Raw genomic sequence first — 26,784 nt, 5'->3', positions numbered from 1 at the left:
TCCCCGCAGTGTACACAACAGGACATACCCCAATCATAATATATCAGGGTATCCCAGCTAAGTGTGAACATATTTTTTAATATATATCACTTTTTCCGAGATCAAATCAATTGCAATATAGCATATGCTGAAGGGCACACCTTAGGAGGGCATCAGCATACTCCTAAGGCAATGTCTTAATTAACTTTCACTAATTAACTTTTTAATCATGAAAGCTACGAAGTTGTCCCAATGATAACATCTGGTCCATTGGGTCACCTGATACTGGAGTCGTTTTCAGAACAAAAATCCGTTCGATGTATCATCCGCAAAAAATTCGTTAAGGAACACCATTTTCTTCTTTATTTTGTTCATTGCGCATCTTAGGAGACGCGATTTTCCTTCACTCACAATGTGAGAGGGCGAAAGACACTATCGCCTCCTGTGTCTTGGAAAAAGAAATGCAACCCAGAAAATGCAACCCAAGATAAGCGCAGTTACGATAGAGTCACCCGATACAGTTGTTTTTGTTTTGTTTCCGCAAGTTAAGGCTCATGTTCGACACGTGAGGCGGCACTGTGCTCCTTCACCCTCTCACATTGGGGGTGAAGGAAAGAAACGTCTCCGAAGATGCGCAATGAACAAAATAAAAACAAAAATGGTGTTCCTTGACGATTTTTTTGTGGAGGATCTATCGAACGGATATTTGTTCTGAAAACGGCTCCGGTGTCAGGTGTCCGAAGGGATCCCAAGCAGCACAATGTACCGAAAGTCGAGTGCAATAGGGGTGGACGGTATGTGTCTTATCACGGTCCTTTAGCTTCACGCGTCTGTTCAAGGCCTTCCACCTACCCGTCCACCCCTATTGCACTCGACTTTCAGTACATTGTGCTGCTTGGGACCAGATGTTCTCACTGGGACAACTTCGTAACTTTTATAATTAAAAAGTTAATTAAGACATTGCCTTAGGAGTTTGCTAATGCTCTCCTAAGGAGTGCCCTTCAGCATGTGCTGTATTGCAATTGATTTAATCTCGGAAAAAGTGATATATATATATATATTCACATTTAGCTCTGACACCCTGTATATACTTGTATGTATGTATGTATGTATGTATGTATGTATGTATGTGCAGTGGCCGGTGATTAAGGCAGAAAAATATTTAATATGTCTCAAAATGAAAGAATAAGAAGAATTGAGGAAGAACTCGAACAAAAATACCCCTCAGAAGGCAAAATCTGGCTACTCGGTCCCCTTACCAGCCACAAATAAATATATAAATTTTAATTACAATTAATAAATCAAATATTAAATTTTTATAAGTCGTGATTAAAAAATGCATCTTGATGGCTGTCATGGTAACATCACTTTTTATTGTGCGAGGAGGCATTTTTCCATTTTAGAGCCCCTCTACTTCGACTTTTTTGTTTTTCGGTGGCCGCAACTGATCACAATCATTTACTAATCGTTCACCGACACGGAATCTACATTGATTGACTGAAACATTGTTACCTGCGCCGCATCAATCTGAGTTCGTATTTTCCTTCCACTTTTGCACGAACAGAAATACAACAACGACTGGTGGATCGGACGCCTAGTGAAGACTGGTTGCGACGTGGGCTTCATTCCTAGTCCTGTAAAACTAGAGAATTTGCGCCTGCAACAAACGCAGACACGGAGTACTAAACTTCACTCAAGGTAAGGCACGCTCGCACCTCGCATGTCTTCAACGTGACTAATCAATTATGTCGTTCACCCGTAGCAAGACAAGCTCATCTAGTAATATAGGAGGTTTATCGAATGAAGTTCTGTCCAATTCAAAGTCTTCAAATTCAAGAGGGTCCACGCCTCCGACTCCTGGTGAGTACGATGTCTAAGACGTTGCATAGCGGTGGAAAGTGGCAACGATAAGGGCAACATTGAGATTGAGTTGATAGATATACTTGCGAATAAAAAATGAAAAAGAAAAAACAAACGATTTTTTGTCACTGGTGATGCGGCCAGTTAATGTAAATTATTAGTGCGAACGCTTGATTATAAGTCTTGAAGAAAAAAAAAAGAAGAAAACCCCAGACAGGGGGCACAAAAGGACAGGACACGACGTTCCGTCTTTTGCAATATACCAGCTCGCCTACACCATAGCACCCTTGCCTAGAAACTGCCTTGCCTAGAAACTTGCCTAGAAAACTGAAAACTGCAATAATATGCATGCACTAGTTTGCTGTGCAAACTAGTTAAGACAGCTTTTGATATGCGCTTATCAACTGCTTTTGTGAGCTGATGTGATGTGATGATGTGAACTTTTGTGTTCGTGAACTGATGACGTTACGTAGAAACACGGGCCCATTCACATATACATGCAGAGTATTAGGTTTAGCTTGAGGATAATATAGAGGCTGCCCTCTTCTGCTACGCTCTTCAAGCGAAATTGATTATACGTAAAAGACGGCTTTACTGTGCAGTATAGGGAGCGACGAAGTAGCAGAACGGCAATCAATCTGGATTTCTTTGTACAAGCACTGATGTTTTATACTCCCTGTGTCTGTAGGTACAGTGCATTCCTGCACGTGGCACACTGAAGAATATACCGTCGAAGTAGCAGTAATTGGTCTGGCTGGAAGTCATGAATTACGAAAGCGCTACGTTGAGCTGCACTGTACAGAATGAGAACAATACACGGATGATCTAAAGCGGATTATTAGCCTAGTAGAGAACCGAGACTATCGTGAAAGCTGATTTCTTATGCACGGGTGCAGCACAGTGATCTACATAATAACTGCGAACAGCATTATGTGATATTTGAAGCCGGTAGAAGCTATGAAATAGTGAAAATATTCCGGCGCCTGTAGGAATATGGTATATAACCAATATATATTGTCTCCAATATACTCATCCAATGTTGTCATCCAATACCCAGGGACTATGCTGTGACCTCCCTCTAGCTGTTTCGAAAGCAATGGTAACTTTGTAATTGCCATAACCCGAAATTTAGCCCTTTTTTAATGAACTAAAAGGAAGTCTCCGAGCTTGTCGCAGAAACTTCCTTACAACCAGCTAGGTAATTGCGTTCTGAAGATATCGATTCTTCATATTGAGGAAGCCTGAGCCATGAGCTATAGCCGAAACGCAGAAAGGACACGACAAGAACCGCTGTTCAGTTCGAGCGGTTCGTGTGGTCTCCTTTCTGCGTTATGCTCATAGCTCAGGCTTCAGCATGGAGTTCACCATTGCTCCAGCTCGCCTGCATCTACGACATTTTGTCATATTGATACTTTCCTTGTTGCAGATCAAAATGGCCTGGAGAGCAACATAGGTGAAGACAGTGACAGTCCAAGCAATTCGAAATTGGGCAAGGGGGGGAGCATCACTACGCCACCTGCCAAGGAGAAGCGGAAGCCTTTCTTCAAAAAGTCCGAGAACATTCCTCCGTACGACGTAGTGCCTTCCATGCGCCCCGTAGTCCTAGTGGGCCCTTCACTCAAGGGCTACGAGGTGACGGACATGATGCAGAAAGCTCTCTTCGATTTCCTCAAGCACCGCTTTGAAGGAAGGATCATCATTACACGAGTGACGGCAGACATATCATTGGCTAAAAGATCGTTACTTAACAACCCTGGCAAACGGGCCATCATGGAGCGCACCAACAGCAGGTCTGCCTGCCTAGGTCAGTATCTCTTGGGCAAATGGTGCGCGTTCTCGCTTTCCCTAGTGCACTGGAAGTTGCCCTAGTAACCGTGCATGCACACGAGGGACATTCCCCAGAGTGCTACAGCTGAAGACGCGAAAAACGTCATGGCTTTCTCGTGTCACGTGAGCACGAGCACTCAAAGTCGTGTCTTCAGGTACACTGCTAACCGTGCCTTCGACACAGCCACAAGACATTCCGTAGCAGACGACAAAAAGACGCTGACGGTGTCGTCTGCTAAGTGCACAGTACGCCATTCCCGACACTGACTGCTCAACATAACACGGGGCGGAACTTCGGCTCTGCGAGCTTTTTTGTTTCTTTCTTTTTTCCTTGGATTTTCTTTCACTAGAATCGTACGCAGAGCCGTCGCGAGGCGGGTTTGCGCCCAGGGCAGTGCAAATCTGAAGCGCCCCCCCCCCCCAATCTCCCGTTGCCGTAAGAAACCCTGTAAACAAAGAAAACTAAACGCTTATTTGCACTGCCGAGATCGTAAATTCAAACTATTGTTGCGGTTCGACAAACGAGCCTTTATTACGATGACGATGAGGATGGGAACGATGGGTCTGAAATCCTTCTCACAACTGCCCCCCCTCCGGAGAGGAGCCCTCCGGGCGATCTTCTTGTGGTGGGCGAGAAGTGTCGAGAGGTCGTGGGACGTATGGTTTGAGGCGAGAGACGTGCGCAGACTCAGTGGACCGACGGCGCCGGTCAACGGGATTGGCCAGTGGTTGGATGAGGTACGCTACATCATTGAGCGCTCGGAGCACCTTGTAGGGGCCAACGTAGTGGTAGAGGAATTTGGACGAAAGGCCAGGCTTCCGCAGAGGCACCCAAATCCAAACGAGGTCCGCAGGACGATAAACAACGTTAGCGTGGGACGCGTCGTAACGCTGTTTGGCTGACGCTTGCGTGTCGAAGGTTCGGCAGCCGGCAATCTGTCGGCATTCTTCTGCACGGCAGGTGGCGCTTGCAAGTACAGGGTTGGAGATATCAGGCACGTAGGGGAACAAGGAATCAATAGTACCTCCACCAAATTGTTGCGGTTCGAAAAACGAGCCTTTATTACGATGACGATGAGGATGGGAACGATGGGTCTGAAATCCTTCTCACACTATCTTCATTCCCGCTTTATGCTGTCGCACCAACCTGCCAGGGCCTGCCGTTTTGCGGACGCCCCTCTCGCACCCTCGTCGCTACTGCTCTGATCGTCCGTGAGGATGCTGCTCGTATGAATACACGGTAACGGTGTCATAGAAAATATGATGTGTGGGAATAAAGCGGAACAAAGGTGAGCTTCTCTTCTGGTTCCAGAGACAGGCTTCCTTGTTCAGGCGAAGCCACATCGCATGTCAGGAATCCTACCGCCCGGCATCCACAGAGCGATACGTTCCCATCTTCCCAACAGGTGGCACTTGTTGTCATATGTAGAATCAAGAAACATCGTGTATTTGACCTGCGCTATGCAAGAGTCCGAAGCGTGCCTCAACAAGCTTGGCCTGGATCAGGCTCGAGTGCCGCAGCTCATGTGCTGGGCGATTTTCAGTGGCACGGCGGGGTGCTCGTTGTATAGGTCCCCACGTCAAAGAAAAAAAGAAATGACGCTTTAACTCACCGTACCCCTCAGCTTCCATCTCTGTCCATTTCCTCTTTCCTTTTCTTTTTTCTTTAAAGTATGTTTTTCGACCGAAGTTTTTGTCCATACTAGCGCATTGTACCGCAGCTTCCTCCTCAGCTCTTACTGCTTCCTCCTCCGCACCCTCCGCTCGTCCCCATGCATCTTTACTGTAACCGCACTGACACTACATTGGCACGTGCTCTTGTAAACCACAGAAGACGGAACCACACGGTTCAGTGAAGCGCAGTGGGTCAGCTACTGTTCGCTGAACAGGATGTTACAGAGTTACATCAGAAAACAAAACGATGCAAACAGACTTCATAAAGGCACCCTGGTCACAGTGTGATTTATTTAACATTTACGCCCCTTGTGGAGAAATAGCACTTCTCCTTTAGCGTAAAGCATATACTACAACGAACAAAAGAAGCGAAGAAGTGACGTTTTCATGTATTCCATTTCAAAATGTATAGATTTGTGTAGTTTCCCTTTCTTCTTTTCTGAATAACGGGTCCTGGTGTAACCAGTCCCGAGTGGCTGGGAACTAACATCTCCTTTTTTCTTTCTTCTACATATCAAATCAAGCCCTCTTTCGAGAGACACGATACAGGAAGTGTGCAGTCTTTCATTTTGTTCTTTCTAGCTTTTTTTCTTTATTCTGTGGTTCCGACCTTCATGTCTTCTGTGGCCGGTACCAATATCTCAAACTTTGTACTAAACTTCACGTTTCTTATGCAGCTGAAGTGCAGGCTGAAATTGAGCGCATCTTTGAACTGGCCCGGACGCTGCAGTTAGTTGTCCTAGACTGTGATACCATCAACCACCCCTCCCAGTTGGCCAAGACATCTCTAGCTCCCATCATAGTCTACGTTAAGATTTCTTCGCCCAAGGTATTCTTTCTCCTGATAGCCCACGGCTTTTACCCGAATTCCGGTTTTCTCTCCTTTGTTTTCTCCAGGTACTTCAGCGTCTAATAAAGTCTCGCGGAAAATCTCAGAGTCGGAATCTCAATGTACAGATGGTAGCAGCAGAAAAATTGGCAGTGTGTGCTCCCGTAAGTATGCCTTCTTTCGTACGATGCACATCAGTAGTTGGACGTCGTTGCCGAGGTTATATAATTGGTTCAGTAGCTTAGACTAGTCGCCTGTGGTGGGAATGGGACCGAAAAGATATTCCGTTGCCACAGCTCGACTCACTCACTCAACAAGCACGTTCACTCACTCAACCCGGAGGGATATCATATTCATTTTGCATTTCTTTCATTTGTCTGATATTCGAAATCTCCGCGATATACTCTCTGGCGATATTTAATTCTGGTTGCTGTAGCGTGACGTTTTAGTTAATGTCATATATGTATTCATTTGTTGTTGTTGTCTTTAAGTGTTGAGAGAGGTGCGTTGAGAGTTGGGTGTTGGGAGGTGTTGAGTGTTGAGAGGTATTCATTTGTGCGCGCGTCTCAACGCTGTCTCTCTACCTGTGTCTATCACAGGAGCTGTTTGATGTAATCTTGGACGAGAACCAGCTGGAAGAAGCCTGTGGGCACCTGGCCGAATTCTTAGACGAGTACTGGGCCGCAACGCATCCACCAACGGTAGCCAGGGAGTCTGGAAGTCCCATGGCCCTCGGTGGACGCCCTATCAGCCCGGCGGCGACCGCCGCCGAGGGCGCCGGCGGTGTGGCGCCTGGAAGCACTGGGCTGGTACGGCATGCGGTGGCGTCGCCCGTGCCTCCCCCAATGCGAAGCAGAAGCGAACGTCGTGGCCGTCAGCCCGGAGAGGTAATTATGCCTGTTGGCTCTGTGGGACAACTGGGCTGGAAAAGACGGCATGCCAGTAAATTTTGAAGTAGCACTCCGCCGGCAGCCAGGACTATGTAATACGACCCCGGTTTTTCAGGCTGTCGTCATTCGTTTCTCGTGCACATCGAAGAGTGCGAGAAAGCTAATATTGTTTGAGCAAGTCGCACCTCCTCAAAATAGTGTACGCGTTTCCTCGCAGTGCAGAATGTGCACGGTTTATAACTGCGACATTCGTGAAGTACAATCTGAAAGTATCAGCTTGTCGCCTATACGATGGCATACTCTTTCGCACCAAGTTTTCTTCCAGCCCAGGTGTGAACATTTTACTTGTTATGACTCTGACATTACTTAAGAAAAAAAAATGCGGATAATGATGAAATGAAAATAGCACACAAAAGATAAGGCAGCCAATATTTCAAGAAACCCTGCCGTCGTCTAGCGCCTTTTCCCGGGGTTCATTTAAAAGCTTTTCCCATTTGTCGCCACTTATGATCACTGCTTGGCTTAGGCTGGATCCAATGCTGTAACACATCGCTTGTGCAATTATTTTTATTACTTTTTGCCGTTTTTCAGCAGCTTCCATTTCGTCTTTTCAGCTCTTGGCCACAGTGCCGAAACAAGTGCATTTCCAGGTATTTCCGTTCAGCCCCTATTCATTGCACTATAGGTGCACCCATAGCTAATATGACCAACGCCTCCTTTTTTAAGGGGTCACGCACCAGAGTAGGGGCGTAGTGAAATTCCGCAGTGCAGCATTCCCAGCAATGTAAAGATGGTCGTCGCTTGGAAATCGCCGCGTGTAGAAAGAAAGATTTAAGTTCAGCAACATGATTTCCACCGGTTCCTTTCTTCATATTTGCTTCCGCCCACGCTCCGCGTTGTAAGGGCCAAGGGCCATATGGAGGTCACAGTCCATGGGCATTACATCCAATGTTTATGCCCTACTCAACCCACCTCCATCCCACGTCTCTTTACTGATTTTCAGAGACACTGAAGGAACGCATCGGACATGTATCCATTTAGTATCTGTGGTTTTTCACCACAAACTCGGCTATGTTAGCATTCTTCATCCTACCTTGCTCCCATTTTCCCCCATTTTCGTTCGTACAGTGCTCTCTTGGACTCCTAAGCGAATGCTATCGTACCCCGGTGCTGCTACTCCGCAAAGATCGAATGGTTTCCTTGGCCTCGGGGACCTTGACATGCGGGAACGATCCCTTAATTTCCCTATCGTAACCCAGAACATGTAGGATTTGTCCCGTTGCACCGCCACCTTCCCCACTCAACACAACTCCCCAGCTCCTAGACTATTCCATTATCCTAGGCCTCGTGACACTCAATGCCACTGCAGCCGTGCCACTTAGCGTCCGGCTATCTTAGAGCACTGCGCGGGCCGGGAAACGCCTTCCTTTTGCGGGCCGGACCGGGGCGGGGCTCGAGCATATGTTACCCCACTATTAGCCAGCCATGGTAAACTTTTACAACCAGCTAGACTGGGCAGGGCCGGGCAGCCCAAGAAGTTATCGGCCGCGAAACCTAAGCGCTTGGGGCGTGGGCCGTGCCCGGGCGGGTAAATCAAGGGTAGGCCGTGCTCGGGCCGGGCCTGGGCCCAACAATGCGGCCCGTGCAGTGTTCTAGGCTATCTATCCCGTTGTTCATGGCGGATCCCTGTAGCAGTTCTAACAAAGACGGGTGTGGCGTGAGGCAATGGCGTCAAGGCGTGTGCGTAGTTCGAGTCAACATTGACAGGGATATCTAGCCGACATTTGGAACGTGGGGATGCTGAAAATTATGCGCAACGTTACACTTGCCGCGATGAACACGAAAAGTGTATCGATGATCTTAGGCGACAACGAACCCTTTCTTCCCTCGGGGCTGTTGACCCACAATTCGCATGAACCTTTAAACACGTCACACCTAACCCTTTAAATACCATGCCAATGATGAGGACGGTGCCCAGAAGAAGAACAGTCTCTGTTCGAAATATAGGCGGCTTCTGTCCTGAGGCAACTTCCTTCCTGTATTCTACCTACAATGATTTAAAGCAGTTATCAAACTTGCTCGCAATGTTGTACGCTATACATCCCTGAGCTTGGAGAAAAAGACTAATGAACAGAACGCAGAACAAACAGCACAAGACAAGGTTCCCTGTTCGTTTCGTTAGTCAACGTCAAGTGTACGCCAGCTCACTTGCGTATTACTTTTGCGTTCATGCGGGCGTTCTTATACGAGTGTCGCCCGTACTTCATTACCCTTGGGCTCCTCTAGTTCTTGTGCTCCTACGTAGCTCCGTGATCATCAAAATTCATTCAACTTAATAACGCCATTAATGTATTAATCTTGGGCTTATAAACTGTCGATTACAGGAAGCGCTGCAGTTGCAGCAGGGAACTGGCACGTGGTACATAAATTAAATTCAACAGCGTCTTCTGGGATTTCAATAGTCATATTTAGGCTGCACTTTATAGCTGAAATTTTTCTGACCTTCTATGTAGTTGTATTACTGAGAACCGCTTTGTTCACTTACAGGGTTTCTGGGAACTATGACGACGGGTAAAGCAGAACCACTACCACGCACGCACAACTTTTTAGAACACGTAGATTTAGTTCACAGTACTCACACTTTCAACAGCCAGTGACTACTACACTACACTATGCAAATGCGACATGTTTCAAGCAATGGGTAACGTTAATTTAGTCACGATATTTCATGTTGCGATTAGTTTGAAGGGCCACGAATTCAGGTTATCTTGTTCTGAGCACGTGTGGCACAGACACCAGCACAGTGTTCTCTATCGTTTTTTCCCCGTGGCTGAAGTGCGCGAACCGTCACTAACGGCGTTTCCTCGAAGCTGCTGCCTGGGTTCCTGAGTATTCGCTCCCTCCCATATAGGGGAGCTAGCATTCGGGCACTCTGATACTACGGGCGTCTGAGCTGTCCCTGGCGGGCCTGAGAGCGACTGACGCCATTTTTGTTACCGCGCCATCTGTTCCCGTTCTGCGAGGTCGTTTTACGAATACATAAAAACGGCATACGAAAAAAACTTGGAATACGAATAATAACACGGGAAAAAATATGGTCTCGTGTCCGACCGCGATTACAGCAACACTTGGGGCCGTCAGGAAATCTTAGTTGAACAAAATTATTCTGTTAGTTTAACACAAGGATTTTGTTCACTTAACATTCCCACAGTGCCCCCAGGGTCACTGCTATGGCGCTCAGAAACGAGATCGAATTTTTTCCCAGTGTTATTATTAAGGTTGACGGGAACTATACAGACTTCGCTCAGATATTGAACGGTGTCGGCGCGCTGCGGAGAAACGATCAACTGCCGTAGTGTGGATAGCTTCCTCACGTCTTCCGCGTTTACTTGTTTATTCCGCGTTCAGTGCAGTAGGTGGAGCATTGGGGGACCGAATAGTATGGTACAGTGCTGGACAAAAGTTTACGGAACGCGCGAGCGGCGTATTTTCTCTGGGCAGAGACACCCTAGCGGCGAGCGGAAGTGGGCGAGTCCACGCGTTCAGAGAGATGAAAGAGTGCGCTTGTGGTGACCCACCGTGGTAGTAGTAGTAACTTTGCTTTTGAGTGTAACGAACGCCAAAATGGCTTCGTTTTCGGTCTACTGCACCGAGCGCGAGTGGCTATCGCGGGAAGGAAGTCTCTCCGCTATCGGAGAGATAACAGGGCGCTAAGATGAATTGAGGTGACAACGGGCTGCAGTGCCTAGCTTTTTTCTTTTTTTTTACGCCCGAGCGTAATGCAGCTGACATGGCCTGCGCAGAGCCCGGACTTAAACATCATCGAAAACGTCTGGGGCAGCCTGAAGAATAGGATGACCAAGAGACGGACGCCTACAAGCAGCAAGGACGCACTGTGGGAATTTATAGAAGCAGAGTGGTCCTTGCTACGTGAAGACGTGGATCTTGTCCGTCGGCTATACGCTTCCCTTCCTGTGCGTATGGCCCCAGTTATTGCTGCGAAAGGGGGCCGACAAAGTATTGAGACAGTATCGTCTCCCCCTGCCTCTTTTTTTTTTTTGTGTGTGTGTTCAAGGGTATACGCTCTTTTCTTCTGTTTTTGTCTAATAAAGAAGCTAGGAATAAAGAAGCTAGAAGCTAAAGAAAAAAAGCTAGGCACCGCGAGCCCGTTGTCACCTCAATTCATCTTAGCGCCCTGTTATCTCTCCGATAGCGGGAGACTTCCTTCCCGCGATAGCCACTCGCGCTCGGTGCATTAGACCGAAAACGAAGCCACTTTGGCGTTCGTTGCACTCAAAAGCAAAGTTACCACTACTACCACGGTGGGCCGCCACAAGCGCACTCTTTCATCCCTCTGAACGCGTGGACTCGCCCGCTTCCGCTCGCCGCTAGGGTGTCTCTGCCCAGAGAAAATACGCCGCTCGCGCGTTCCGTAAACTTTTGTCTAGCACTGTACCACCGCCGCAGAAGTGCTCTTCCGGTGAATATACACTAGAATTACCAGAGAGAACCATCAACTCAGAACATCGGCCGGCGTGTTATCCACACTAGAAAGGTGACTATGTCGCCCCCTATATGTCGATCTCGAAGCGCATAAGCCGTGTAGAGGAGGTAGAGTTCCTTTACATGAGTCCTGGCCGGCGATGATGGTATGCCACGGAGAGGCGATGACGGTGACTTATCGCCATGGCCGCGCCGGAGGAACTGAAGTCGGTGCTCCAGGCGCGTGGCCATCTTCGTCGTTGTCCGCGGCCAGCTACAGAGGCATTACTCCCAATTTCTGGCGACCTCCCTGGTACGGCAACATCAAGGCGTTCGATTAAGGCTCATACCTCCTACCAGTTAAATGAGTCTCACGCGGGGAACCGCGTTCGAAAGCCACGCTGCAGTGACTGGTCTCTGAGTGTTGCACACAAGTGTAAAACGCAAAATATTTCTAACATACCTTCTAACCAGTGAGCGATAGCCAGTATAGACATTACGGAGGCTGCAAAAGCAATAGATTAGACTTGCTTGTCATAACGTCACAGTGCGTATCATATTCTTGTTGTGAAAAAGACAGTGAAGTACATGAGGTTGAAAAAGTCAAGTTAGTACAACTGCTGTGAAACTCTAATCCTGTCCAGGAGGTGCCCTTGACGATTTCCCTTTCGTGTCATGACGAGCGATTGATTAACTAACATGGCTATTCTCTATGAATTTGCTGTCAACGACATAACGCGGTTAACAGGTGGAAGTCACTGAAAAGGTTAGCCAGCTGTAGGACTCGAACCCACATCTTCTGGATTGCCGGTCCAGGGCTCTACCAATTGAGCTAAGCTAATCTCCCCAGCGACTTCGGGTTCGAGTCCCGGGTTCCACCGTGTTCGAGTCCTACAGCTGGCTAACCTTTTCAGTGACTTCCATCTTTCATGGTTAATTTCTTAGGCAATTTGAGGCTTTGTATGTATTTGTCTTTCTATGTTGTTCCAGCCTCAGAACATCAGTTCTCTCATGCTCAACATTTGCCGCTTGCATCGATCCCGTCGTATGATTGTGTGTATGAGTGAGAAAAATGTAAGAGTGAAAGGGGAATGAGTGAGAGAGTGGTTTTGGTTTGTCCCTTCCGTTGACGCACCCTTGGAAGTCGCTGGGGAGGTGTGTTAGATTAGCTCAATTGGTAGAGCCCTGGACCGGCAATTCAGTAGATGTGGGTTCGAGCCCTACAGCTGGCTAACCTTTTCAGTGACTTCCATCTTTCATGGTTAATTTCTTAGGCAATTTGAGGCTTTGTATGTATTTGTCTTTCTATGTTGTTCCAGCCTCAGAACATCAGTTCTCTCATGCTCAACATTTGCCGCTTGCATCGATCCCGTCGTATGATTGTGTGTATGAGTGAGAAAAATGTAAGAGTGAAAGGGGAATGAGTGAGAGAGTGGTTTTGGTTTGTCCCTTCCGTTGACGCACCCTTGGAAGTCGCTGGGGAGGTGTGTTAGATTAGCTCAATTGGTAGAGCCCTGGACCGGCAATTCAGTAGATGTGGGTTCGAGCCCTACAGCTGGCTAACCTTTTCAGTGACTTCCATCTTTCATCGTTAATTTCTTTGGCAATTTGAGGCTTTGTATGTATTTGTCCTTCTATGTTGTTCCAACCTCAGAACATCAGTTCTCTCATGATCGGTTAACAGGTTCACGGTAAAAATAGGCCTCTGGCTTCTGATGGCCTTAATGACATATACTGATGACGCCTGCCCTCTAGATGCAGTAAGCAGTCACGGCCGGTAGATCGTTGCGCTTGTGAGTTGCATTTAGCTACATCATACTTGAAGCCTGAGTCTGGGTAAGAAAAGCAATGGCACGCACGAGGAACAACCACAGACACGACAGTTAAAGGGGCACTAAACAGCTCGACGAACATTCTCCAATTATTATGCTCCATGAAAGAACATGGCTCACGATATCCAACTATGAAATTCATTTACTTCTACGGTTTCTTTGTCGGAGCGCGTCGTGGGGGAGAGAGCGAAATCCAATGTGTAAACACGGACCCCCCGGGATCCGCCAAAGCACGCTACGTGTTCAGAACATTTACATGACCTTGTCGCATCTGCGTTGTAGCAGGGGCGAACGACATCATTTCACATAAGTCTGGCTGGTGACAATGCAGCGCAGCTTGATTTCGCTTCTAGCGGCGCTCACAAAGTGTAACTCCGGCGAACTGTCGCCACCTTTCATGATTGCATATAACGTAGTCTTGTTGTTCAAGGGGCACTAAAATGCAAAAACAACTTGCTCTCAAATGAAAGTCCGTGTTTCAATTCCTTTGGCGGCGACGAATGGTGTATCCCCCAGGAGATAAAGATTGGCGGCATCCAATGAGACAGCAGGAGGAGCACGCGCATACCTATCGTGGTCTTGTGGATTTGGAACGGGTCCGATCGTAGTGTTCCGTATATGCGCGACATGATGCGCACTCTGCATTTTTCAATGCCGATTCACTGAATTGTAGCCCACAACAGTTCTCGTGAATGTTCCACTGACAACATTTATGTTCACGTTCATCGGACAGCGACGCCAGTCCGCTTCACAACGCGCACTATGTTTTTCGCTGGGACTGCTCTATGCCGTGGCACGCGCGTGCACACGCATTATGGACCAAAAAACACCAATGCACGAGCTGAAACGACTTTCACTGCTTACAGCCGAAGACTGAAGCTGAAGACTGGGAGGTGGTAGGTTAGAACCCTACCACCAACTGTGCTGTCTGTGGTTTTCCCTGGCTTTTCCGAAGACTTCCCAGACGAATGTTGGCACAGTTCCCTCTGAAGTCGGCCCAGGACGCATACTAACCTCCCTATCCCCCACTCCTTCCTGCTGTCCTCTCTACATTTGTCCACGTCTGTACGCCGCTCATAGCCACAGTTGCTTCGCGGCGCTAACACGAAAAAAAAAAAGGAGTCAGGTATAATTTCGATTGTAGCCTCGTAACGGAATCGAAGTCTTGGATTATGATAACAAGTACGACATTAATATAGCGTGTAACGTAATTTGAAGTGAACTTGTTTTTGCATTTTAGTACCCCTTAATGTGCCCCTTAGTGTGCCATACCTTGCCCGCTGGAGTCGGGAGCAACGAAACTAATATTGTTTACGCATATAAGCAAACCAAACCAAGTGTGAGCAGTGTTACAATGACGAGCGCAGCAAACGAGACATATAAGGTTCACACCTGCGACTCCTTTGCAGATGTCGTCACCGGAGATGGACCTTCCTATGGAATACCACAGCCACGAATACAGAGGACGCGATTCATACCCAGAGCAGCGACTACCGGCTGATTACTACGGACCCGCGTCCTCGACGCCCTACCGGCGTGACTATGCACAGTGGGACGACGCCCCAGACCCATATCTGGATGACGACTACGACCCAGTGCATCATCACCATCACCCCCACCACCATCACGTGAACCCCGTAAACTATGGTGCGGAACGGGATGACCGGGATCGTGATCGGGGGGACTATGCTCCTTCCTTGCACAGGGGACAAAAGTACCCAGTGAACGCGCTCTAGCGACGGCTCAACAACGGGTCGCTCATTTCTTCTACCCTCCTTTTTTTTTTTTTCTTGGGCCGTTCCGTGCTGTGGTGGCACGAGACGTGCGGTGAGCTTGCTGGCATTGCGGGGGTCTGTGATCGGACCGGAAGGGTTGTCACGCTTACGTATACCCTGCTGCCTATTTGCTATAGCTTAGCGACAGCCTCGGTTTTCTTTTCTGGAACATGAAGGTCTGGTGTGATCTACGCCATGAGGAGATTTGGAATGTGGTTTACTCAGAGGTGTAGCGGGAGCCGAACCACACAAGGACGGCCATAACCCCTGGGTGACAGACGTCGAGACCGGTCACTTTGCGTAGTGCACAGCAGGTATTACTAAAGGGCCACCAGTGTCCAATCGAGATGGTGTTCGTAATGTAAGGTGTGTACTTAGTGCGAGTAAAAGAATGAAAATTTAAGCGAAGTATGGACACGCGAAAGGGGAGGTCGATTTTAGTAAAGGCAGCACTTTTTCGACTAAAGCAACTGTATATTTTCGTACCGGCTCTGTTTCCCTTGTCACAGGCGCATCGTAATTAATTCAGGATCCCCAAGAGCATTATTTTGCGTTGTAGAAACCTGTGTCCTGGATAGATGGGCTTCACATCTTATATCGTCCCTGGTGTGCGAATGAGTGCGCTTGACTCGCTTTTGTTGCCATGGAAACTGCGCCGCCAACTGGCACACGCGCTGTCACTGTTTGCCCTTAATGTTCTGCAGCGCTTCCGAGTGGGAATAACCCCAGAAATGACAGTTGGAAGTGTTGGAACGCCACAGTGCATGGGTTCCTTTGCAGTATGGGTTCCTGTCCAATGTTACAATGGCCCTTGAACTCATGCTGGTTAACGATTCTCACCCTGGTCAAATGATAAGCTGCCTTTGCATTGGGGACTTATGTCTCGCATTATAAAGCGCCGCTGAATATGAGAATCCAGTATCAAACAAACTGTGATTGACTGGTCTGGCTATTTGAGAAAGCTCCCCTGGATCTCGAATTGGCTATCCCGGAAACGACTGAAATAAGTTCTTGCCCTATAATATAGACCTCTGTATGAAGGGAACTGAAGCAATCATAATGTAGTTTTGGCCGTACAGACTTGTGGATAAATTGAACTTAACTCCCAGTGGTTTGACTACGCACTGTCTGCAGACTGTCCTTGTGTGGTAAGGTTCCTGTCTGTTCTGGAGCGAATAAGTCAGGGACTATAAGCAGGAAGGCTGTCAGAAGAACTGCTGTTGGAAACTTGTGCAGCGAATCCTTTCTGCAGTGCAGCGAATCCTCCTATTGCAGTTTTTGAGCGTGCCTGACCTTTTTCATTTTTTTTCTTAGGAAATGACATGTGTTGTTGCTTCGATACTTAATAACAAAAATCCTATTTGCCCGTGTTTCTTTGATGAGGCTAACTGGAATGCACACGGAGTTTTCCTACGGAAGGCACGCCATTAAAACAGTTAGGAGAGAACGCTGTAAGGTATTGGGTACTACTCTGCTGTCGATACGATAGGTTTCTGCTTTTATTGGCACGTACTCTGCTCTCATGTCGAGAAGGAAACCAGCTGAATACGGAACGCCGAAGCCCCGTTGCAATTTGTGGGGTTATTAATTTTACTTTGTGTGTCTGTGTGACCCTCAAATTTTGTTTTTCTGTGAGGGCAACTCCAGAAATTTTAGTCTTTAGCAGTTTGAAGAGAGACAGTCCAAAAAGCTTCCTCCCCTTATGCCAGAAAATGTGGGCCGTTTGAATTTGGAAGGGCGCTCTCTGTTGTTCCTGACGTTGACTATGTTCGTTCGATGTTTCCTGGTTTGAAATTACCTAAGCAACTATGCCGAGTTTGTTACAATACGAATTATATGTGGACGTTTGTCGCAGTTTATTGACACAGTGAGAAAAAAGAAAGTTCAACCATCTTCAACGGAATGTTTTATTTTCTAGTCTTTTACGCGCCTTCTGTTTTCTGTTCGAGTGTTATTTGCAACGACAAGAGACGTGAAGTTATGAAAAGTTTCTCATGCACTTGGAATATTCGGGAGTCACTAGATAGCCAAGAGAGTACCCAGCTTCTCCGACAAGTAGATCAACGACATTTTGTTTCCGGTATTGTCATACGATTTCCCATTGAGTCTGTCTGCACGTGGAAGAGGAATAGGTTCCCGCAAATACAAGCGCGGTTATTTTATTTAACGCTTTATTGCAAGACTGGCAGTACCCAGAAATACGAGGCCAAACAACCTGTCCCCCGCCAGATGGCGTAAGGTAATAGGACACAAGATGGCGTGGATCTCATCGCTGTGGTTGTCTGAGCGCTCTCTGCTCTATGGGGTGACACTCCGTATAAGCAGTATCCCAGGTTGGAAGCGTTTCTGTTTCATCTGATAACTGTTGTTCTGCTTTTGGAAAGCTTTACTTTCTCGACGTCGCAGCCCTTAAGCTTCAACGTATTTCCAAGCAGAGCCAAGCAAGCGTCACCATTGTTGCCAAATTCCCCCAGCAGTCTCAGAAAACCGTAGTTCTATCACGACGCACACAGGATCCGTGCGAGATGCATGGAATGGATGGTCTTCTAATTTTCATACACACCCTTATTATGCTCGCCTACCATACTGTATCATGCAGTCAGGTATAGTTTGATAGATTTTTGGCCGCTTCTAGACAAGGAACACCGCCGCTCGCGTACCAGGATGGGGTCTTGGGATTTGGAGGTCTTAAGCATTGCTCAGCTAGTTCAGTTAACGAACGAATGGTTGCCAGTACGACTTCCGGTCATACAAGCTGAAATTTATTTTACGCGTAACAAGACCAAAGTAAGTCGTCAGAGGATTCCGCATTACTAGCTTTTGCATGCAACATTTACACAGAAATACACCCTAAGGTCAATCGAGGTGTCTACCATCTTTCAACCTCAATGCTTACATGCTTTAAGTTATAAATTGGATGGGATTTCTTTTTCCTTCTGTCTCTCCGCCACTTCATTTTAACACTGACAGAAACTGGACGGGTTAGTCGTCAAGGTTATTTAGTTCGCCAACCACTTTATCTGCTCGTTATCAGCAGTACTTCAGTATTCCCGTGCGCAATCGCAGCACTCTTTCTTTCCAAACATCATGCGTGTACACATGAACGACATTGCCGAGAATACTCCAGCGGAAGATGCGTAAAACGTCATAGCTTTCTGCTGTCACGTGACCGCGGATGCAGCCACAAGATATTCCGTAGCAGACGACGGGATCCATGGTGTCGTCTGCCATGTGCGTAGTACGCCACTACCGATACACAAGGGGCGCGCGGATGCTCGATGATAAGACGCGGGATGTTGTCCGCCGTCCGTGAGCAGTCTTCTGCTTTTTCTTCCACGAGAATATTCCTCGTGGATGTCGCTCGTGTGAATACGCGACTCCTCACTGACATTACGGCGCGATATCTTCCTTTCTACTTAATAAAAAACATGTCAGGAAAAATACATACAGCGCTGTCGTTCTCCAGACATAATGTTGCTGTGACGTACACAAAGCTTCGATAAAATAGCTCAGCTCTTCAGCTTGTTTGACAGGAAGCGCTGGATTCCTCAAACACATTCTGCAACCTCCATAAGAAAACAGGAACACAACAATTCAAAAGAAATCGCATCATTCTCGTTTTCTCTCAGCTCAAGAGACGCTGGATCATTTTACGTTTGTTCAGCTTTCTAGGACGAAGCAGCACATAGTCATGGCCATTTAACCTTATACTTCGACCTTCCGCATCCCAGAGACAGCTTTTTCAAGAACAAATTGTAACATAACGCTAGTTTGGGTCGCAAACTAAAGGCGTAGTCTCTATCTTGTCTCTCTCAAGGCACAAACCTTCCAGTCACCTGACGACTCGTCTAAATCGCACTTCGTCACATCTTCTGAGTTAGCCTTTCAATAGCGGGTTCTCCGATCATTCGTGGCTGTCGAATGCCGGTACCTTATAGCTTCACTTGGCGTATTTCTCTATAAAAAAATAAAAGTGAGAAGACTGCAGTATAGCTTTCTACTGGTGTGATACGCATTTTAAATTTTTTGTGCTGCTAACGCTTGACGTGGTGTCATGTTCTTGTGAGTGCGTTGATGCGAGCAAGTTGGCTTTGGGTCATAACGTGTGGCGTTAGCTGCAGACGAGACAAGGGACAAACAGAACTGTTCGTGAACTGTGTTTGTCGCTCTCTCGTTTACAGCTAATGCCACGAATTATTATGTCACGTTTGTTGTTGGAACTCATTGCGAGAAATTCATCGGTATTTCTTTTCTTCTTTTTTTAGTATTGATCTCGGTTGGCACTTTCTTAATAAGGGAATAGCTAGGTTTTACCGTTCTTTTACGTCGCGTCAGACTGCAAGTCAGGATCATTCAGAGCGCTGACAAGTTGGTCACTTGCCGTCGCTTGGACTGAACGCACGGCATTGTAACGGGGCAGGCACTACTAACGTTGACGTTTCGCGTCCAGGTGCCAGAAAAAAATTAAATGTAACAACTGGTTAGGTACGCGTCACTTACTTAACATAACGGGTCGTGCACGAAGGAGATGAAGACGGGAAAAAAAACAAGGGAAAGCTTCGTCGACATTCTTTCTTTTTCTCTCCTTTTATTTTTCTTCCTCAGCGATGTTTATTCCGTAGTGCTGTCATACCATATTGCTATGACTTTAGAAACGGACGCTTTTTGGTGTGACTCAGTTTCCAAGCACATTACACCACTTGGGCTACAGCAGCATCGTAGCTGTGTACATATATTAAATTATTGCTCTGTGTAAATAAAACATGGAGATAATGCCCACATACACACAAACACTTGTTACATTGAAGCTGCCTTATAACACTAATTGAGAAAAAACAAAATGCTCATGCTACACGGTACATTAGAAAGCAGTTTTGATAACTCCAAGCTCTCGTCATTTCTTTTCCCGATACATCTTCTCTACCCTCGGATAGGATGCCTATGAAGTAGTTTTGTCTTCAAGCACCGCCAGTAGATCGCCTTAGTTTCCATTTTCATGTAAAGTAATATACATTGAGCAACCCGTGCGTAGCTTTTTTCCAAGTTCCAGCAGTACGTAGAGAGAGAGAGAGTGTGTGTACGGAAGGTTTCTTTCCGTAAAACAAACAAAAAATATTAGTCGCGCCTCCTCTCCGGAGGATGTAATAAATTATTTTTCCAAGAGTGGGTGAGCTTCATCGCACATTATGTGTACCTAATCGTACGTCGCATTACAGTCTGTATATAATGTACATTAAACGTGTGCATGTGTGGCCGGAAAAAAAGTGTGATTCTGTGTACCCAACAACAGTTCCCGTGTCCTTCGTATTTTCTATGTTTTTCTCTCTCTTTTCTTTTTTTTTCCTGCACAGCAACGTTTATCTGCATTTCCGTCTGAGTAATTTTTGTTCCTTGCCTGTCAGCTCAGTGAGATATATATGTATAACACAGAAGATTGTGAATTTCAGGTTGTGACATACTTAAGGCTGTTAAACATTTCAGTTTCTGTTTAGGGGAAATAGTACAAGAGCAAGCATTTCGAGGACTATTTCAACCTCAATTTCGTCCTCGTATTTTGTGGCTTCGATTGAGACCCAAATTAAGTTCCTGTGACATGGAATAGTCACACAAAAACAAAAAGAGAAAAGAAGAGGTATACACTCTCATTGTGCACGCGATTTTCGAAAAGCTCGGACACTGTGCTGCAAAAGGCAATGTGCGTGAAAAATTACTCGGGAGAAAGAAAAAAAAGTAACAACGTAGCATGGCGTTAAAGTTGAGCATGCGTTTACTATGCATGTAAACATTGCAGTTGATATTTTTAAAAATTTCGTACAAGATGGCTTCAATTTAGACGGCTATTCGTAAATGGAAAACCAGTTTGCCCCCCTGAGTAGTTATTATTTCCTCAGCTGAGTGTACTATTTCCTCTTAATTAATTTATTTTTTCTTTCGCTGAGGTACATCTCAGCACTTGCTGTTGCTTCCTATGGGCAGTTTGGGCGTTACATTTTGTTCGACAGAAGGAGCGTGGTTCTCCGTTTACGCGCTGTATTTCAAGGCATTTAAGATCTGTTGGCATCGGATATGTGCACCATAAACCATCCCCATTTCATGCTAGAATACTCGTCTCTGTGTTTTTTTGTTCCTTATGTACTGCGAGTTCCTTTTTGAACGGAGCTCGTTTGCTTTCTTCGTGAGTCCTAAACAGCACACGCATGCAATATATCCGTACCTGCATTTTTCACGATACAAGGTTATACCTGCGCTTTCTAGCATTACCCGTTTGAGTAGGTAGTAAATAATGAGACGGTCACATTTATAGCCCCTAGATGCTAGGGGCCGCTAGGCACTTGACGAGGGAATGTTCACGAGGGACTGCGATACACGGACCCACCTTAGCCTATTCGGATTAGAAAAAAGCTGAATCTATGCAGCTATGTAGCTGTCATCTCGCAAAGCAGTAAAATGAAGTATTGGGTTCAAATTGTTCAGTTCCTCTCTCCTCCACCTTTTTTGTGCAGTAATAAAAAACTTGCTCCAGGTTTGTTATCTTTTGTGTGCCATTACTCACTAAGTTATTTGTTGCAACAGGAACAAAAAAAAAACAATGTCAGGGGACCGGATGATGAGTTAGATGGAACTAGTAACGGTTAGAACCATTTAAAGAAATATTTGAACAAGACTTTCTTGTACACTCTACAGTTCGGCAGGTTGACCATTTCAAGAGAAGTGTTTGTTTCAAGTGCAGTGTTTCTTACCGTCACTAGTCCTTTCTAAGTTGTTTGTGTATATTTTGCGCACATTGATTTCTGCAACTATTGGCAATCCTGCTCCGTCTCAACATAAATGCTGGATCTAAGCCTTCGCATTCGATTATGTGTTGCACGAATCAAAGCCACAACGGTGTTGCATGTTCCGATCGAAGCAGTTATATCATTTGTCTCGGATCCTTGTCAATAATATGCCATGGCCACACGAGGCCTCCACCGCTGATATCATCAGATAAAAGTTGAATTCCAAGTGTTAGACGGCCATTATGGCATTTTGGGGCTGTAAATGTGATCCGTATGTGTCGCTTACAACAAAATGACTGCGAAATTGGAATCTTGGCTCTCTTATAGTTCGCAAAATAGCCAAAGCAATCCAAGCCAATCATGCAACTTATAATTCCAGGTTTCTCTTTGACAGCAGTTTGAATTGACCATCCTCATGTTGTAGAACTGTCGCATCTGAAACTATATGCAAATGTACTAGTGGTTTTAGGTGTTTTTGTGCAGGGACCATATGAGATGCTGTTTCTTTGTCCACAGGCGAAATGCTTTTGATCCTCTGATTTGTACATTGTCCGGTTAGGCGTGCACACATAATGTGTAAGGACACAGCTTGTATATGCAGAGTGCTGGGGATGTTCGTGGTTGTGTTAAACCATGTTTCTGCTTTCGTCTGGGTTCATCAAAAGGTTGCTGCACGGAAGTGCACCATGTCGACCGTTTTGCGAACAACAGAGTTCCCTAAGCTTCGGAGATCCGTTACGGCGGTTTTGTATGCGCAGCAACGAGGTACTGTTGGGGACACGGTTGTCTAAAATCTCCCGAATCCCCTAGCCCGAACAGTCCCCTATCGGCGACGTCGCGCGCGGAGGAACTATACCATTACAGTCTCCGAGGTAAGGCCACGCAGCGCCACCTGTCGGGAGAGAGTACCATCGCATTCTCAGCGTCGTCTGCTAGGGAGAGCAGTTCAGCGCGGCCTCCCCTCGGAGAGGGTATTGGTATAGTTCCTTCGTTCGCAACATCGCCGATAGGGGATCGCTCCGCCACGGGCTGGAGATTTTAGACAACCACGTCCCCAACAGTACAAGCTTTTCGCAAAACTGTTGACACACATACACACGTGTTTCCGCGTCGTATCGCAAAGGCAGCGCCATCGGCATCGAATTCATTCTTGATATCATTCGCCCTTCGACTGTTTCGACCTCACAAAACTCTCATCCGTCATCATCATCATTCGGTGTATTTCCAAGCGGCTTTGAGTTACGAATCGCCTGCTTAAACGCGAGTGATTTTGAGCAGTAACGCGTCTCTGTCGCCTCATTCGGAACTATTGTAATGTTTAAACTTTGATGCTGTGCCGATGTTGTAGAAGAACCGGATTTGTGCGCGCTTTATGACATATTTGTTTTCGCTGCAGCGCTCCCGGAACTCTCATGCTTAAGCTACCGTCTGTAAAGATTTGCGCAGAACACTCGTCAGCTATTTCTAGTTGCACTTATAATTTGCGGTAATCGTTGCGCAAACCATAAAATGAACAAAATGAACACGAAATGAAGATGAAATGAACTGATATAAGGCACCTATTGTAGGATCGCGCCTAAATCAGACGATTGGCTGATGTACTTCGTAGCAGACGTGCAGGCGCAGCGTCATCGTTTCTATGGCAACTTCTACATCTCTGAGAAGCGCGGATGCGTGCAAAAGGAAAATAACTAAATCATACGAAATATGTTTTTCACAGCGTATTCAGTTGTGCTACAGTCTGGTTCTGCTTTGAAGTAGACCTAAAAATGTTGGATGGTGCACCAATGTGTGAATATATGCATGGGAAGAGAATGAGCTCCCAACAGGGGCATTTGTACATTATAGGTCTTTTGAACGGTTGTGAGGTGAAACTGTTATTGAACGCTGTTGTAGACCAGTAGCATTCTTCTAGGCTCTCGCTTCCAAAGCTTTGTACATATGTAAACTCCAGGCTCTTTAACAGATGAACTATTTCCCTATATATACCACAGAACATTTTCTACTTCTTCCCTTCAGTTTCAAGGCAACTTCTGGCACGTACACGCGCATTGTGTGCTCTGCCGGGAGATCTGTACTTTCAATCTTGAACAAAGCGTTTTCATAAGCTCGCGAGGGGTGTACATACATGTGCATACATGTATCTCGCATACATGTATACACATGTTCATGTATATCGTATATATATTTGAGCCAACCTCCACGTTTGTAAATAAAGATGATACAGCTGACATGATAACAGTGTTGCTTACTCTTTGTAGTGTACTTGCATTGTTAGAGGTAATACTGTAAAGCAGCAGACAGACAGGTTATGTTGGCGGTGTGTTTTAACAGCCCGTTGCTTGTTAGCCCAGCACAAGTAACACACATGACAGGATGTAACATACATGTACAGTAACACACATGATGACACTCGTCTGCGAATGTCGGCGTCGTACTGGTGTATGCGCCGCCGCTGTCGTTTGGCACCGCATTTCCCGGCACGCCCTGCCAGGGCGCGCACTGCTCCCTGGAAACTTTTGCAAATGGCCTATTTGTCGAGCAACAGTGATCTATGTTCACGACTGACTTGCTGCTCTTGACGGCTACGTAGCTGACTTCTTTTGTTTTAGACGCAGTGTTATGGGCATGCAATGTAGCTTTGCCGCCGTTCTTGACCACCAATTCGCAGCTGGTGGCGGCTGCGCAAGTGTTGCCCGTAATTTTCAATTTTAATTTTATTTAAAAAACCATGAGAGCCAGGAATATTGAGTTGCGACTCCTGATTTCGAATGATTACGGAATAATTCCAGCTTTATTAGAGCCCGGAATGGAATGGCGGAAACTGTCCTAGAAATGGAAAGGGAATGGAATTACGCTTTTTTTTTAATGGAATGGTCATGGTGCGCCACTGATTCGTTTCAAGCGGTCGGTTTCTGCCCTCGCGTCCTCTGCACACACGCACCGCAACTGCACACGTTCAAGAGCGAAATAACCTTGTCCTTGTACTTTCTCCGTGCTGGGTCAATTTCCTGTAGCACTGCTGGGCTAGCCAGTACGGTTACCGGTCCCTGTTCTTTTATGAGGGAATTAAAGGAATTGAGATTTTTAGATTTTTTTATTGCTTAGAAACCGCATAGTTCAAATACACGGAAAATTGGGCTGACAGCCCAAGCCCTATCGAACAGCCCCGAATGGAATGGGATTGCTAAGCCATTCCAGGAGTGGGAAATGATCATAAATTTTCATTCTGAGGAATGGAATTATCATAAATCTCCATTCCTTGGAATGGAATGGGTAATCCCATTCCACAACCCTGATGAGCGCAATGGGTGCGAAACTTGTGATGGGTACGAGAAAAATGGGTACGAAAATGAGTGCTGAGGCCTCTGGCTATCGAATACATTTTCTGATATTGCAACTCTACTGCTTCTCAGTGCTTTTAAAGTACCAGTAAAGTCACACTAGTATTAATCCTATAGTAATACTGACGTTCGCAACATATAAACGCCGTTAATGACCATGACGCGTTTCCACTAATTTCCGAGAGAGAGAAAAGTAGATTCAGATTCTGTATGAGTATTTCAGGTAAATTTATTTCAAGTGCCCGCGAACGTCGTGATTCTGGATAAATATGAGTAGGTAGCATGACCAAGAGCTCTCGTGTCTGCTACCCCTACCAACAGCGCACCCACCTTCCCGGTCTCCGCTCTCCTCCCTACGTGAGAAGACTGCCCCAGCAGCTGTGGCGACCTCCGAGAAGCAATGTTGTCAGACGGGTGGAAGATTGGGAACCCTATGAACGTCACATCGGGAAACTATGTTTTAAAGAAGAGACCTCTCACTGTTAGAAACAAATGGACGTGAAATGCTACAACAGCGCCGCCAACTTGGTAGACAAGAACTAATGGAGTCAAAAAAGTAACTATAAGGCCACATTAAGGTATACCATTTCATGTGTGATAATTTGCTGTAGTTTCTGCTCCAGTTTACCGGCAGTCCTATCTTTCTCTGCACTTTTTCTAAAGATGGCTACTGGACTCTTTCAGGTTTGTGACCCTGAGGAATACGCCTATCTCTCGGAGTACACGTGGTGTTTCTCCACAAAGCTTGCGCGAACTAGGGTCACTAAATAAGCCTCGTTTCAAAGTGTCGACACTGAAGTCCTAGGCAAAAATCCGTTCAATAGATCGTCCGCAAAAAATTCGTGAAGGAACACAATTTTTCATTTATTTTGTTCATTGCGCACCTTTAGAGACGCGTCTTTTTTTCACACCCAATGTGAGTGGGTGAAGGAGCACAGTGCCGCCTCATGCGTCGAAGATGTGCTTTAACTTGCGGAAACAAAACAAAAACAAATGTATCGGGTGACATTATCGGAACTGCCCTTATCTGGAGTTCCATTTTCTGTTTTCTTTTAATCTTTTTCCAGGAACGCAAGAGGCGATAATGTGCTCTTTCACCCTCTCACATTAAGGGTGAAGGAAAGACGCGTCTCCGAAGATGTGCCCAATGAACAAAATAAAGAAAAAATGGTGTTCCTTCACACTTTTTTGCGGACAATCTATCGAACGGATTTTTCTTCTGAAAATGGCTACGATATCAGGCGACCGAAGGGAACAGATGTTCTCACAGGGACAACTTCGTAACTGTTATAATTAAAAAGTTATTTAACGATTTTTAGGTAATTAGTCATTCGACGGTTGAGCAACATATGGCCAAGAACGACCGCCCGCCCAGAGATGATAGAAGTGAAAACAGGATGTTTATAGCCCTTATACTTTTTTAAATGAAAAGTCTGTATCGAAGAAAAAAAAGACACACCCGGTATATCCATATATATATGCAGTCGTGCCTCGTTAATATGGATCCTGTTAATAT

General features: G+C 46.2%; 1 protein-coding gene across 4 annotated transcripts in view; it reads left to right on the top strand.

Annotated features, from left to right (window-relative positions):
* Nucleotides 1-24,157, top strand: part of LOC135388715 (voltage-dependent L-type calcium channel subunit beta-1-like) — a 133,666-nt gene extending 109,509 nt beyond the window's left edge. For all 4 annotated transcript variants that reach the window (XM_064618449.1, XM_064618452.1, XM_064618450.1 and 1 more), the window contains 7 exons: nucleotides 1,544-1,677; nucleotides 1,742-1,839; nucleotides 3,266-3,643; nucleotides 6,018-6,169; nucleotides 6,238-6,333; nucleotides 6,769-7,056; nucleotides 14,783-24,157. In XM_064618449.1, coding sequence (XP_064474519.1) covers nucleotides 1,544-1,677; nucleotides 1,742-1,839; nucleotides 3,266-3,643; nucleotides 6,018-6,169; nucleotides 6,238-6,333; nucleotides 6,769-7,056; nucleotides 14,783-15,109 — 1,473 coding nt within the window. In that variant the 3' untranslated portion in view covers nucleotides 15,110-24,157. The remainder of the gene's footprint in view (nucleotides 1-1,543; nucleotides 1,678-1,741; nucleotides 1,840-3,265; nucleotides 3,644-6,017; nucleotides 6,170-6,237; nucleotides 6,334-6,768; nucleotides 7,057-14,782) is intronic.
* The last annotated feature ends 2,627 nt before the right edge of the window (nucleotides 24,158-26,784 follow it).

Source organism: Ornithodoros turicata, chromosome 3 (genome assembly GCF_037126465.1).
Source record: "Ornithodoros turicata isolate Travis chromosome 3, ASM3712646v1, whole genome shotgun sequence".
In the NCBI taxonomy this organism is placed as follows: Eukaryota; Metazoa; Arthropoda; class Arachnida; order Ixodida; family Argasidae; genus Ornithodoros; species Ornithodoros turicata.
Note: the sequence above shows the minus strand (reverse complement) of the source record. Positions and strands in the feature narration are given on the sequence as shown.